This window comes from Dermochelys coriacea, chromosome 24 (assembly GCF_009764565.3).
Source record: "Dermochelys coriacea isolate rDerCor1 chromosome 24, rDerCor1.pri.v4, whole genome shotgun sequence".
Classification (NCBI taxonomy): domain Eukaryota; kingdom Metazoa; phylum Chordata; order Testudines; family Dermochelyidae; genus Dermochelys; species Dermochelys coriacea.
The window spans coordinates 6735398-6749232 of NC_050091.1; the positions used below are offsets into that span (position 1 = coordinate 6735398).

Here is a 13835-nt window from a genome sequence, read left to right on the forward strand (position 1 = left end):
ACACAGCAGCTCGAGGGCCTCATCCTGCAGGGAGAACTCACCCGCCTTTCCCAAAAGGAGGTGTGTAGGTGGGCATGCTCTCACAAATGGAGAAGAAAAGCATCAGAAAAACTATGTAGAACAGGAAAGAGAAAGGGAGGGCAAAGAAGCGGCATTTGTGCGCATTCATCTTTTCCCCCAACACACATATCCACCGTTGTCTTTTCTCTCCCTCATCCTCAGCAGCCAGAAATGACAGGGATGGGAAGAAGAGACTTCCTCCTGATTGTGTACTGAACATAGCACTCCCCCTGTCATCTGCTAGCCAAATCTAATACAAAAGACTAGATTTGAGTGGACAGTAGCTGCTTAGATCACTATTTTGGGACTTCTTGGACACAGCTTGAGTTGGGAGGTGTAATGTTTTATTATTTACTGGGCACTGGCCTGTTAGAGTCTAGTAAAATGTTCAGGTCTTGAAGTTAGCTCTCCAGTGGATGTCTTCCTAAATGACTATGTATATAGTCAGTGTCTTGAAACAGATGTGACTTAATGCTTCAGAAAACATATTAATAAGTAATCATTGCACACATTCCCGCACTTGATGCAAATTCTTTGCAACTCGTGATCTCACACATACATCCCTTTAAAATAAGTTCACCACAGGTAATGTCAACAGCGCTAAACTAGCTTTGACTAGCTTGTCCCATAGCTTTTTTCATTTGATAATTTATGGCTAAGTGCTGAAAAGATTTTATCATAACAGCTTTACTTTTAATTTTCGCTTTCTGAAGACAAAAGGTGTAGAGATGAAATTGTAGACTTGACCACTGTGAGAATTAATGGTTATTTTGGGCTTTATAAATGTGCCCATTGTATGGCATAGGCACATTCACAGAGTGGATTAAAAGCATAGGTGCAACTACTGCCTACAACAGCTAATATAATAGGAATATGTCGCTACCAGAACTGAGGATAAAGAAAAAACTACCCCTTCCCTCTCCTCAAGGAGAAGCCCTGGCTTTGAGTTTTGGTAGACTGGTACGGGGCAAAATTCCAGTTCCTCCTCTGTGGATGGACATCAGTCTGTTCTGATTGGACTCAGTTGCTGGATACCATGAGCTTTTAAGCCTCCTGGCTCTGGGTGATAACTGGTCACTATTCCTAGCTCTGGGTCTCTCAGGCACACTTCCAGGTGCAGTCCCCATGTCTGACATCCTTCTTGTGCAGTGGGACTCTACAATCTGGCCTCCTTAGATCCCCATCCTTCTTGGGCCCCCAGTTACTTGTATATGATCCTTTAGAGTTTCCCCTTACTGTGGGTGCTCTGATCTTCTAAATTAATCCCTTCAGCAACTGAGTGGCAGGCAGGCAAGGAATACAGGCTTAGCAAAGGAATTTTTTACTCCCAGGTACTTTATTAAAAAAGAAAAGGAGTACTTGTGGCACCTCAGAGACTAACACTGAATTTAGCCGTATAGAGTGGAAATCTGTCAATTTCATGAAAAAACTCGTACAGATACAGACAGACATCAAAATTTGTTAGTCTCTAAGGTGCCACAAGTACTCCTTTTCTTTTTGCGAATACAGACTAACACGGCTGCTACTCTGAAACCTGTCAGGTACTTTACTGTTAAACAGCACTGGAGAGATGCAGATCTTTGAAATATATCACAGTCCTGAACGTGCCCTCTTGTGTCTCATCTCACCCTCCTGCGAGTTCTGGGTTTGGTCAGTGTCCATAGGCTCAGGGGTTCTCAAACTTCATTGCACTGTGACCTCTTCCTGACAACAAAAATTACTACACAACCCCAGGAGAGGGGGCAGAGCCTGAGCCTGCCTGAATCAAACTGAAGCCCAAGGGCTTCAGGCCCGCTGCCTGGGGCTGAAGCCGAAGCTCCGCTACCTGGTGCTGAAACCAAAGCCCTTGCACTTCAACCCCAGCTAGTAGGGCTCAGGTTTCGGCCCCAGCAAGTCTAACACCAGCCCTGGCAACCCCATTAAAATGGGGTCACGATCCACTATGGGGTGGAGAACTGCTGGGCTAGGGAGGCTTTCCTGACTTCCCTCTCCTTTCCCTGGCATGAGGTCATGGATGGTCTGTCCTCACAGACCATTACCCTTTAAATATAGTTTGACTCCTCTAGGGAATGTGCTGAGGCTCAGAAACTCCAGCCCCTTCCCCAGACTAGACTTCTGTGTAGAGACATCACTGTTTTTGTGGACAGGCTAGTAGTGGAGGGATGAGAGCTGTTGACTCTAGTTTGCTCTTTGCCAGCTTCTCTCACGTAGTGATTCAACGAAATATCAAACCCCTACTACAAAATGGATGCTCTAATCTAAAGTGGAGGTTGCAATACAGTGTCGCCCCTGGGAAAAAAAACAGTGGTTACAAAACATGATTGAGTTCATAATTTGACACAGACATACCCCAGTCTATCACACTGGGGCTCATAGAAAGAGACATAGTCTGCTAGTTAGTCAGGGCCCATGCCATAATAGGATGTTAGAGATTATAGCTAACACTTTGCACACCTATAACTTACTCTTCTAAACCAAGGTTGGAAACGAATTTTCCCTCAACTCAGATTGGCAATGACTTTGGGATTTTTTCATCTTCCTGGGCATCGTGGGGCACACATCATTCTCTAAGATCATCTGTCTCTACCTCTATTAATCAACTCCTGCCATTGCAGGGTCCTCAGGCATTGGTTCACCTCAGTCCCTTTTGCTCTCACCCTATGGCACACCATAGCTTAGTCTCCTGAGGGCAGTTCTGTTTTGGTCTAATTCTAGGTCTTGGCTTGGTATGTGGGGGTGGTCGGGTGGTGGTCCCTTCTCACCTTACATTCTGATTCTAGTAGAGCAACTGTGATGTTGCCATGTGCTACAGCTTGCCAGTCATCAAACATAGACTTGTGAAATTAATTGAATTTTTTCCAGCTTTGTACAAACTGTCTTTAACCGGGGGAGGAGCTCATTTTGACAAATCATAAGACTTCTCACTATATTTTCCCTTCACTGAGGCCAGCATCTTGTCACCAAACACAGCATATCCCTTGATACCCATAAGTAGATCCCCCTCTCTAGATGTTTCCATGCAGGCAAGCAGAGAGGTAATTGGTTCATTTGGCTACATCTCTTTTCCAGAGGTTCAGTAACATCCCACAAGTGTTTGCATTAAGCATCCTTAACTTCATTCCTTGGAAGAAATATAGGGTGTTGCCAATGGTGTTTCAATAAATGAGGGGCAGCAAATATATAAGAAACTTGGCCACTGAGTGTTTAAATTTGCAACATGTGCGTGATTGCATTTCTCAACTGACTGCAACATATTCTCTCTAGTGTACATTTCCTGCCCAAACTACAGGCCTAGTATACATGGGAAAGATTTTTCAGTATAACCCAAGGCATGGATTTAAACCAATATGGTTATACTGGTAAAACCCCGTGTGGTCATTTTTTCTAGTATAAGAGTGCCATTTTCATTTAGCTGCTTGTTTGGGAAGAAGTGTAATCTAAAATGAAAAAGACCAGTCTTTTGCCTGAATAAAAGTGTCCTTGTTTGTGTGTGGGGGGGGGAGGTTATGCCAGTATAGTGTTAACTGATAAAACTTCCCCATGTAGACAAGGCCCTAGGCTCTATAGGGTATATCTACACTGCAATTTAACACCCACAGCTGGCTCATGTCTGCTGACTTGGGCTGCGGGGTTGTAAAATTGAGGTGGAGATGTTCAGTGTCAGGGACCCTCCTCCAATGGAGTTCAAGAGCTCAGGCTCCAGCCCGAGCATCTACACATCAATTTTATAGTCCCGGAGCCCAAGCCAGCTGACATGGGCCAGTGGCAAGTGTTTTATTACAGTGTAGTCATATCCATAGAGGCCTGTTGCCTGGTCTAGATCATGTTATCCAACATGTCAGAGACACTGTAAGTGAATACCTCTGAATTCACAATAGGTAGATTAGAGGTACAGTAGAACCTCAGAGTTACGAACTGATCAGTCAACCGCACACCTCATTTGGAACCAGAAATACGCAATCAGGCAGCAGCGGAGATACACAAAAAAGCAAATACAGTACAGTACTGTGTTAAACATAGTCTACTAAAAAAATAAAGGGAAACAGTATTTTCTTCTGCATAGTAAAGTTTCAAAGCTGTATTAAGTCAATGTTCAGTTGTAAACTTTAGAAAACATTTTGTTCAGAATTTGTTCAGAATTACGAACATTTCAGAGCGACTAACAGCCTCCATTGCCAAGGTATTTGTAATTCTGAGGTTCTGCTATTACAGCTAGCAAAATCAGAAAATAGATGACATGGCTCCAAGGGACTCTTGGGTCATCTGTTCAAGCAGGAAGTGCCCTGAGCTGCTTCCCATAAACTTTTTTTTTTACTATTATTTGACTGTTTACATGGTATGGAATGAGAGCAATGCAATAAACCTTGATATATTATAATTATATCTCATCTCTTATCTCAGCAAACGATGCCATCAAATGAAAATCTATACATTTCTCCTAACACTCTTACTTTTGAAAGTTAAAATATTTAGCTACTGGGTCATGACTTGTTCAGGCCAGTTGCAGTGCAGCAAAATAAAATAAGCTGCATCTAGCACTTCTTGCATAGCCAAAAAAGAATGACACAGCAGGGAACAACACAACAGCTAGGGGAGTGCGGGGCAGAAGACATTTCATGTATCAGGAGATTTATCTTAGTGTTTTCTGTATTGCTAAAAACCATAATATCTAAGGGTTGATGTGAGAAATCTAGGGTCCTTCTCTGGTTAAAGCACAATACAGAATAGGCCTCTTTGCATATGCTTTATAACTGAAGCTATAAAATTATGGGCAACATTTTTCCTTCTCATAGCTTTCCCCGTTATGATGATAGAAATGTTTTAACTGAACACTATATGAACCATTCTGCCTCTGCTAAAGAAATGCATTGTAGAAATGTCATTATGCAGCTCTTTTAATATGCCTCCTGAATTTAGTTCACATTTGGAGTAGCAGTAATTTTGCTAAAATGGGTTTAGTGGAGTTGTGGTTATATGAAAAATCATGCTCAGAAGAGTAGTCTGAAAGAAGTTTACAACTGTGGAATTTAAAAAAACACAACATTCTGTTTGCATGTTAACAGAGTGCCATTATATATGACCATGTATGATACCTTGTCGGAAGAGCATCAACAATGTGAGGAAAAAGAAAAGGAGTACTTGTGGCACCTTAGAGACTAACAAATTTATTAGAGCATAAGCTTTCGTGAGCTACAGCTCACTTCATCGGATGCATCCGATGAAGTGAGCTGTAGCTCACGAAAGCTTATGCTCTAATAAATTTGTTAGTCTCTAAGGTGCCACAAGTACTCCTTTTCTTTTTGCAAATACAGACTAACACGGCTGCTACTCTGAAAAATGTGAGGAAAGGTTTCTTGAGGCTGCTGTAGTGGTGGTTCAATGGCTTTTAATGGGGTATATCCCACTTCCCCCTGGAAAATATTTGTTTTTCCTGCAGGAGAGGGTAGCACGTGTGCTACTGCTCTGATGAACGGTCCTTTCCTCAGGTTTCAGAGTAGCAGCCGTGTTAGTCTGTATTCGCAAAAAGAAAAGGAGTACTTGTGGCACCTTAGAGACTAACAAATTTATTAGAGCATAAGCTTTCGTGAGCTACAGCTCACTTCATCGGATGCATTTGGTGGAAAAAACAGAGGAGAGATTTATATACACACACACAGAGAACATGAAACAATGGGTTTATCATACACACTGTAAGGAGAGTGATCACTTAAGATAAGCCATCACCCACAGCAGGGGGGGGAAAGGAGGAAAACCTTCCATGGTGACAAGCAGGTAGGCTAATTCCAGCAGTTAACAAGAATATCAGAGGAACAGTGGGGGGTGGGGTGGGGGGGAGAAATACCATGGGGAAATAGTTTTACTTTGTGTAATGACTCATCCATTCCCAGTCTCTATTCAAGCCTAAGTTAATTGTATCCAGTTTGCAAACTAATTCCAATTCAGCAGTCTCTCGTTGGAGTCTGTTTTTGAAGCTTTTTTGTTGAAGTATAGCCACTCTTAGGTCTGTGATCGAGTGACCAGAGAGATTGAAGTGTTCTCCAACTGGTTTTTGAATGTTATAATTCTTGACGTCTGATTTGTGTCCATTCATTCTTTTACGTAGAGACTGTCCAGTTTGGCCAATGTACATGGCAGAGGGGCATTGCTGGCACATGATGGCATATATCACATTGGTAGATGCGCAGGTGAACGAGCCTCTGATAGTGTGGCTGATGTGATTAGGCCCTATGATGGTATCCCCTGAATAGATATGTGGACAGAGTTGGCAACGGGCTTTGTTGCAAGGATAGGTTCCTGGGTTAGTGGTTATGTTGTGTGGTGTGTGGTTGCTGGTGAGTATTTGCTTCAGATTGGGGGGCTGTCTGTAAGCAAGGACTGGTCTATCTCCCAAGATCTGAGAGAGCGATGGCTCGTCCTTCAGGATAGGTTGTAGATCCTTGATGATGCGTTGGAGAGGTTTTAGTTGGGGGCTGAAGGTGATGGCTAGTGGCGTTCTGTTGTTTTCTTTGTTGGGCCTGTCCTGTAGTAGGTGACTTCTGGGTACTCTTCTGGCTCTGTCAATCTGTTTCTTCACTTCAGCAGGTGGGTATTGTAGTTGTAGGAATGCATGATAGATAGGTCCTTTCCTCAGTGGTGCTGGTAGGAGCATAGTGAAATTAGGGCAGACCTAGTTGGAACTGTATTGCTTGGCCGGACTGTAGGAAAAGAGCTTTATATAGGTGCACCAAAGGCACAATCATTTTGCCTTTCATCAACTTTTCATAAGTAGCAGAAGATTTACACCTGTTCTGTTTCAACACCATGCTTTTCCCATGGCCCAACAGGAGCAGCAGGATCTAGGCCTGTGTATCACGGCAGTTCTGTTGCTGGGAAAGTGCTTTGTGCACAAGCAGCAATGCGTGTGTAGTCTTTGAGGAGGTAGTAAATGGACTAGGCACACAGAAGGAAAGCAGCAGAGGACTGGCCTGCTTGGGTCTTATCAGCTTGCTCTGTGTGAGGAGGAGCTGGGAAGCAGTACACTTCTTTGGAAAGGCTGAGCTTTTCTTTGCTAGGTTTCAGAGTAGCAGCTGTGTTAGTCTATATCTGGGGGGAAAAAAAAAGAGGAGTACTTGTGGCACCTTAGAGACTAACAGATTTATTTGAGCATAAGCTTTCTTGAGCTACAGCTCACTTCATCGTAAATACCTTGTAACTACCCTGAGTTGAATGAAGATGCAGTATAAATAGTTTCCAGAGGATGCCATATCCATCCCTCCACAACCAGAGAAGTGCTTTGTTGTGTGACTTTTCTGAAGGGAGTGAATGGGAAAGGAAGGTGGGGAGATTCTGGAAGCCTCCAGGAAAGAAAGAGGTTGAAACAGTGAGTGGGGTTAGGGTGATAGATGATGGTAAATGTGGATCTCGCGCAATAACTCTGGCGTTAAATATGTGGTATGTGCTCACATTCTGTGGTGATGGGCTGCAGTATAAAGCTCAAAATTAGATTAGCTTCTCTGTACTAATAATTGGTACTGTAGTGTGTCAGCTTGAATCGATTCAAAAATTCCATTTTAAAATCCCATATCTGTTAAAGCCCTCTTCAAATATATACTGAAAAAATCCTTTAATAACATTTTTATGACTTTTCACTGCTTTCTGTTGTTGGTTATAAGGATCTTTTCTTCAAGTGAGAACCTGTTATACAAGGGAAAGCAAGTAAACTGATTATACCCGAAGCACTCTTAAGCACAAAGTGAGCAAATTGAAAAATGAGGAAAAACTAAATTTTGTTAACTATTTAAATAATTGTAGGTGGTGTTTGTAGCTATTTTGGGTGAAAAACTTTCAGATAAACAAGCTTTCCAAATCAACAGTGCTCCTATTTAGTAACTGCTTCCCATTTGCCAATGTAATCCAATTACTCTTCAGGTTAAAATCTATCAATTATTTGTTACTTTACTTGATAATATTGTTGTTCCAGTCACTGCACTCAGTGTGGTTATAGACTAGCTGCCCAGCCAAAGAGATCCTATATGAGTGATTATTTTTTAGATATAGCAGGCTTCTTAATTACTTAATGAAATTTCTGTAAAATGTTTCTCATAACAGGGCAGCCAAAAACACTGCAAACGACAGTGCTTCTTCAAAAGCTGTAATGGCTGCATACTATGCAGATTGTCTGGGCCAAACTGGCCTTTTCTCCATCTAAGATCACAATATAGTATTTATTTTGACCTTTTACCACCCCTTGATGTCAGTAGTCTTTCTGGTCATATGGTCCCATGAGCTGAGTAAAAATGACAAAAGTTACAAGAAGTCAGTGACGCTTTGCTATTTATTTAGGTTCTATATATGGCCAACTTTAGACTAGAGACTTTGTACTTGTAGGGAGAATGCTTTCACTTAGTTGCACCTTTCATGCAAGGATTTTGAACCAGTTCCCAAAATAAAGTTTCACAACATACCTGAGCTAAATTAGTATTGTACCTAATTTTCAGATGAGGAAATGGAGGCAGTGAAGTGGTTCCCCAAAATCACACAGCAAATCTTTGTCAGAGTGATGCATAGAATTTGGGTGTCCTGACTCCCAGTCCCCTGTTTTAACTCCTAGTCCTGTCTTATTACCGTTGCACCATTAATAGGAATATTGCTGAAAAAAATAATCACACATTTATAAAACTTCATCAGAAATGCTAATGGTACTCTTTGCAGTAAAACTGAATTTCTTTTCATTTTGTCTTTAGCTGCTTTTCCTCATCGATTGAATCTATTTTACCTGGCCAATGATGTCATACAGAACTGTAAAAGAAAAAATGCAATTGTATTTCGGGATACATTTGCAGAAGTGCTTCCTGAAGCAGCTGCTTTAGTTAAGTAAGTGATATGTTTTGTTTATTTGTGGATTAATAGCTCAAAAATGTGAATTTACTTGTGATTGCCCTAACAGGTCAAGCTATATAGAAGTGATAGAAATATTTCAAAGGTGTTTTCTTATTTACTCAATAAATTGTCCAACCTTTTAAGATTATTACCGCACACATCGGTGCATTCACATTTGCAAAAATCAGAATTTCTTGCATTAGAACGTTGTTTTTATTGATTAAAAAAAATCATCTGCTGGAGGGGACATAAACACAACTATGCCAATTGAGGATCTTGATGTGGGACGGGAATAGAAGGGAGTATATATTTTGCTTTATGGAAGTTCTTAAACTGTAGGAAACTTTTTTTAATGATATGAATTGTCTGACTGGAAGCATGGTGAAGTGAAACATGAAGAAATTATCTGTAAAGCACCTAATATTCTGTACACACTATGTAAATAAGGTATAATTTGAGGGCTTTGATTTGTCTGTCAAGGTTACTTTTTTATGCTCCCTTCTCTGTTTCAAAGAATATGCTTTCAAAAAAAACCTAAAAATGTTGTGAAGGAAGACTGAGAGGATTTGTTTTGCTAAAGTCATATTAATTACAACACTTTCTCTTATTTTGCCTTCTGTCTCCTTGATTTCTGTGCTTTCATCCCGCTCTTCACCTCATTTTCACATTTTTTATCTTAACCTATATATGCTACTGTACTTAAAGTGTTCTTAAAGGTTTAAAAGTCTTTCATAGAAAAGTAGGCCTGGAAGGGACCTCAAGAGGTCAATTTAGTCTACCCTCTCCTGTTGAGACAGGATCATGGATACCTAGACCATCAGTGACAGATGTTTGCTTAATCTGTTCTGAAAAACCTCCAGTGCGGGCGATTCCAAAACTAGAACCCTGCAAGTCTGTGGATATCCGCTTTATATCCATGGACCATTTTTGCAGATTGGATGCAGATACAAATTTTGTATCCGTGCAAGGCTCTATCCATAACCTCCCTTGGTAACTATTCCAGTATTTAACTATCCTTACATTTGGAAAGATCTTTTCTAAATCTTCTTTGCTGGAGATGGAGTGCATTGCTGATTGTCTTAACGTCAATGGACATGGGGAACAATTGATCACTATCCTCTTTGTAACAGCTCTTAACATATTTGACAATTATTATCACGTGGTGTGTGTGTGTGTCTGTCTCTCTCCTCCTTCCCTCCCTCCCCCCCCCCCCCCGTCGTCTTCTTTCCTCAAGACTGAGGGCTTGGCTACTCTTGCGAGCCCCGGGAACACTAGCTCACTTCCTGTCCACACTGGCAAGGCACACAGAGCACTCACGCGGCTACAGCGCTGCTGATACTCCACCGTGGCGAGTGGAATAACGTTTGCTGCGCCCCCCGCTGGAGTGCTGTGGCACCAGCGTGGGCAAGGTGTTACACTATTGCGCTCTGATCAGCCTCCGGAAACGTCCCATAATCTCCTTAAGTCAAGTGGCCACTCTTCTCATTGTTTTGAACTCACTGTAGGAATGCGGATACGCAGTTTGAAAGCTCCATTTCTGACAGTCGGCTGCTTATCTGCTCCGAGACAAAGCAGCCATTAGTGTGGAATGCTGTGTGTGTGTGTGAGAGAGAGAGAGAGAGGTGGGGGGGAGTTGTTTTAGAGTTGTTTTAACTTTTATTGGAGAGTTTCCATCTTGCTTTTAACTGCATCTTTTTATAGTGTTTTATATACTGGTACTCTATCTCTGTGAAGAAGCAAAGAAATGCTGTCCTCATTTTTACACATGTGGAAAGAAGTAAAGTGAGCTTAAGTGACTCGAATGCCAAGATCATACCAGATGTCTGTTGTAGAGGCAAGAATAGAACTTTACCTCTGTGGCTTAACCACAAGATTATCTTTTCTCCAAAGTGCCTTTCAGTTATGTTACAAACTCAAATGCTACGATTTAAAAAACATGACAAAGCTTTTGAGGATATATTTGTGGTGCAATCACTTTAGGGAATGTGTTTTTTAATCCACTTCTTTAATATTATGGCAGAGCAATAGCTTTCTACTTAGATGGACTATCCTAAATGTTCTAAAATTCATATGCTGACTTGAATTATCTTGAAATTTGTTCTGCCTCAGGAGTGTGTGTGTTAGTGGTTCAAATTTAAGGTCATTCAAGCAAGATACCAGCCCTAGATTTCCAAGATACCAGCCCCCTAAAAAATAGCATTTTACAAAATCATCTCGTTCAGACATTTTTTTGGGGTGCGCGCACACCTTTGGTGCACACTATGGCTCTAATCTCCTCCAAACTGATCTCAGTTGCTCAGGATTTATATCAGCTAGTGCACAGCTCCCACTATCCCTTAGAAATATTGAAACGGTTATTCAGGGTTAAGTTAGATATACCAGGTCAGCACATGCCTAAAAGAGTGAAATGAGTAAAAAGAAAAGGAGTACTTGTGGCACCTTAGAGACTAACCGATGAAGTGAGCTGTAGCCCACGAAAGCTTATGCTCAAATAAATTTGTTAGTCTCTAAGGTGCCACAAGTACTCCTTTTCTTTTTGTGAATACAGACTAACACGGCTGCTACTCTGAAACCAGTGAAATGAGTGTGTTTAGCAAGATTAAGGGACTGTTGAAGAAAAAGGGTTTCCAGGTAGTCTGTTGTAAAAGTAACTGGGTGACATGCTGTGGTCACTGAACCTGAGCAGTACCCGTACCATGAGTATAAATTCTACCCTGGGCAGTTTTCAGTGTGTGTCTTCCGCACATTCTTTGCTCTCTGCCTGCATTCTGCAGGGGCAACTTTTTGCACATTTTGTCTTGAGACCAAAGATTCTGGTTTGTGATCTTTTAAAGTGCTCTAATATCTCATTTGGCAAGGAAATTAGCATTAAATAGAGGGAAGATAGACTCTAGAAAGCATTGAGGATGTGATCTTGTTTCCTAAACAATGGGACTGCATGAGATCAAAGGAAAGCAGTTGCTGCATCATTTGGTCAAGGGGTTCCTGAAACACAGCCCCTCCAGCATGGGCTGCTAGGGAATGGGGGGGGTCAGATTAATGTTGAGGGGGGAGGTTAGAGCAGTGCAAGGGGTGTGGGGATTGTGTGTGCAAGGAGAGGATGGGGGGAACTAGGGGATGAAGATTGGACACTTGGAGCTGTGGCAAGGCGAGGAGGATAAATGGGAATGGGGGGGCTTGGGATGTGGGAGGGGAGAGGTGGGAGGCTGAGAGAGGGGCAACATGGGGGTGTGTCACTGCAGAAGTCAGGGGACTGTCAGCCTCACATTTTCCCCATCCCATTTGAAGCCACCCTGCCCCCCAGGCTGGATTGAGTGGTGATGGGAGATTCATAGCCCCATCTCTCTGTGGCTGGGGCTGGAGAGGGATATGCCTCAAACAAAAGTGGGGGATGGGGCAGCAGGGACCCCCATCCCTCGGGAGGGTAGGCCCCCCCCATTTGCATGAGCAAGGATCTCAGGAGGGTCCTGCTTCCTGGGGAAGTCTGAGCCCATCTCCCTGCCCCAAGGTAAGCTGGGATCTGGGGAGAGGGGTCCTTGCCCCCCTATGTTTGGATCTGGGATTGGGGGACCCTGCCTCATATGAGAGTCAATTTATCCAGAGCCCTGCCTCTCTTGGCAAGGTCTTAATCGCTCTTCCTGCCCCTGTGTGTGAGCCTTGATACTACATGTCCAAGGGAGAGGGGATAAGAACATCCACTAGTCTCTAAGGTGCCACCGGTACTCCTTTTCTTTTTGCGAATACAGACTAACACGGCTGCTACTCTGAAACCTGAGACCAATGGGTAACTCACTTCTCTGAGCTATTGTTTCAAGCTGTATTCACCTTGAATGGGCCACTTCACATGTGTCTGTTGCTTTTATGCTGCAGAGCCTGTGCTTGATACCCTTGTCCCAGATTTGGCATGAGGACTCTGCATCTTCATTTTCCTGCCCCCAGACTGTACTCTTACTCCTCACAGCTACACCACCTTCTGCAACTCCTCCATGCTTACACAGGGGCATGGAGTGACAAGGAATATGGTGGAGCTGGTGCTGGGGAGCTTAAAGTTGTGTGTTTGAGGGAGAGGGTTCAGAGCAGCAGGGAGTGGGGGTCATCAGAGCTTGTAGTTGTGATGATGGGAATGTTGGAGCAGTGGTGGGGGGAGTCTGAACAGTTTGGAAGGAATATGGGAGCTCAGAACAATTAGGGATTGTCTGTGTGGGGCGGGGAATTGTGTGTGTTGGAATAGTACTTGAAAGAATGTGTGAAAAAAGGAATCAGAGCTGTGCTGGGGAGGTTTCATCTTTGTCCCTCACAAATTCCCACATCCAAGTCTTTCCATCTTCTCCAGCTTCAAAAAGTGTCCCCACATACTACATGCTAGCCACTACACTGTTCCTGCATCTCCTCTTCCGCTCCTCTCCTTGGCCTGTGGGTCCCCTGCTAACACCTGCCTCTATGTGGGGAGAAGGGCTGAGCAGGGAGAACCAGCCTGTGCTGGATAGACAGAGACAGGAGACAATGCAGGGGCAATAAAGGGACTAACAGGCAGTCAGTGCATTCTGGTCAATGGAGTAATCGTTACCAAGGAGCCTGAGGCAGTGGATGGGGAGAGGTGGGCTGTTGTACATGGGGGAGGGGGTCGAGAACAGAGATAGTATTAAAAAACAAAACCCAAGGAAATATAAAAGGTGCCTCATGTCCTTCCCGAATGTGGAAAGGGGCTAAATTTAAACCCCTGAAAATCAGGAAGTATAAAGTTAAGGTATTCTCCATCCCCTATAATGCAACTTAATTTAGGGTATGTCTACAGTACAGATGCTATACTGGTACAGCAGCGCCGTAGTGAAGACGCTTGCTACAGAAGGGGTTTTTCCATCATTCTAGTTAATCCACCACCCAAGAGGTGGTAGCTAGATCGATGGAAGAATTCT

The 13835-nt window shown here is 42.9% G+C and overlaps 1 protein-coding gene across 2 annotated transcripts in view; it reads left to right on the plus strand.

Moving 5' to 3' along the window:
- The window catches only part of RPRD2 (regulation of nuclear pre-mRNA domain containing 2), a 50069-nt gene that overhangs the window by 10405 nt on the left and 25829 nt on the right, over positions 1-13835 (plus strand). For both annotated transcript variants that reach the window (XM_038382445.2, XM_038382446.2), the window contains exon 2: positions 8784-8913. In XM_038382445.2, coding sequence (XP_038238373.1) covers positions 8784-8913 — 130 coding nt within the window. The remainder of the gene's footprint in view (positions 1-8783; positions 8914-13835) is intronic.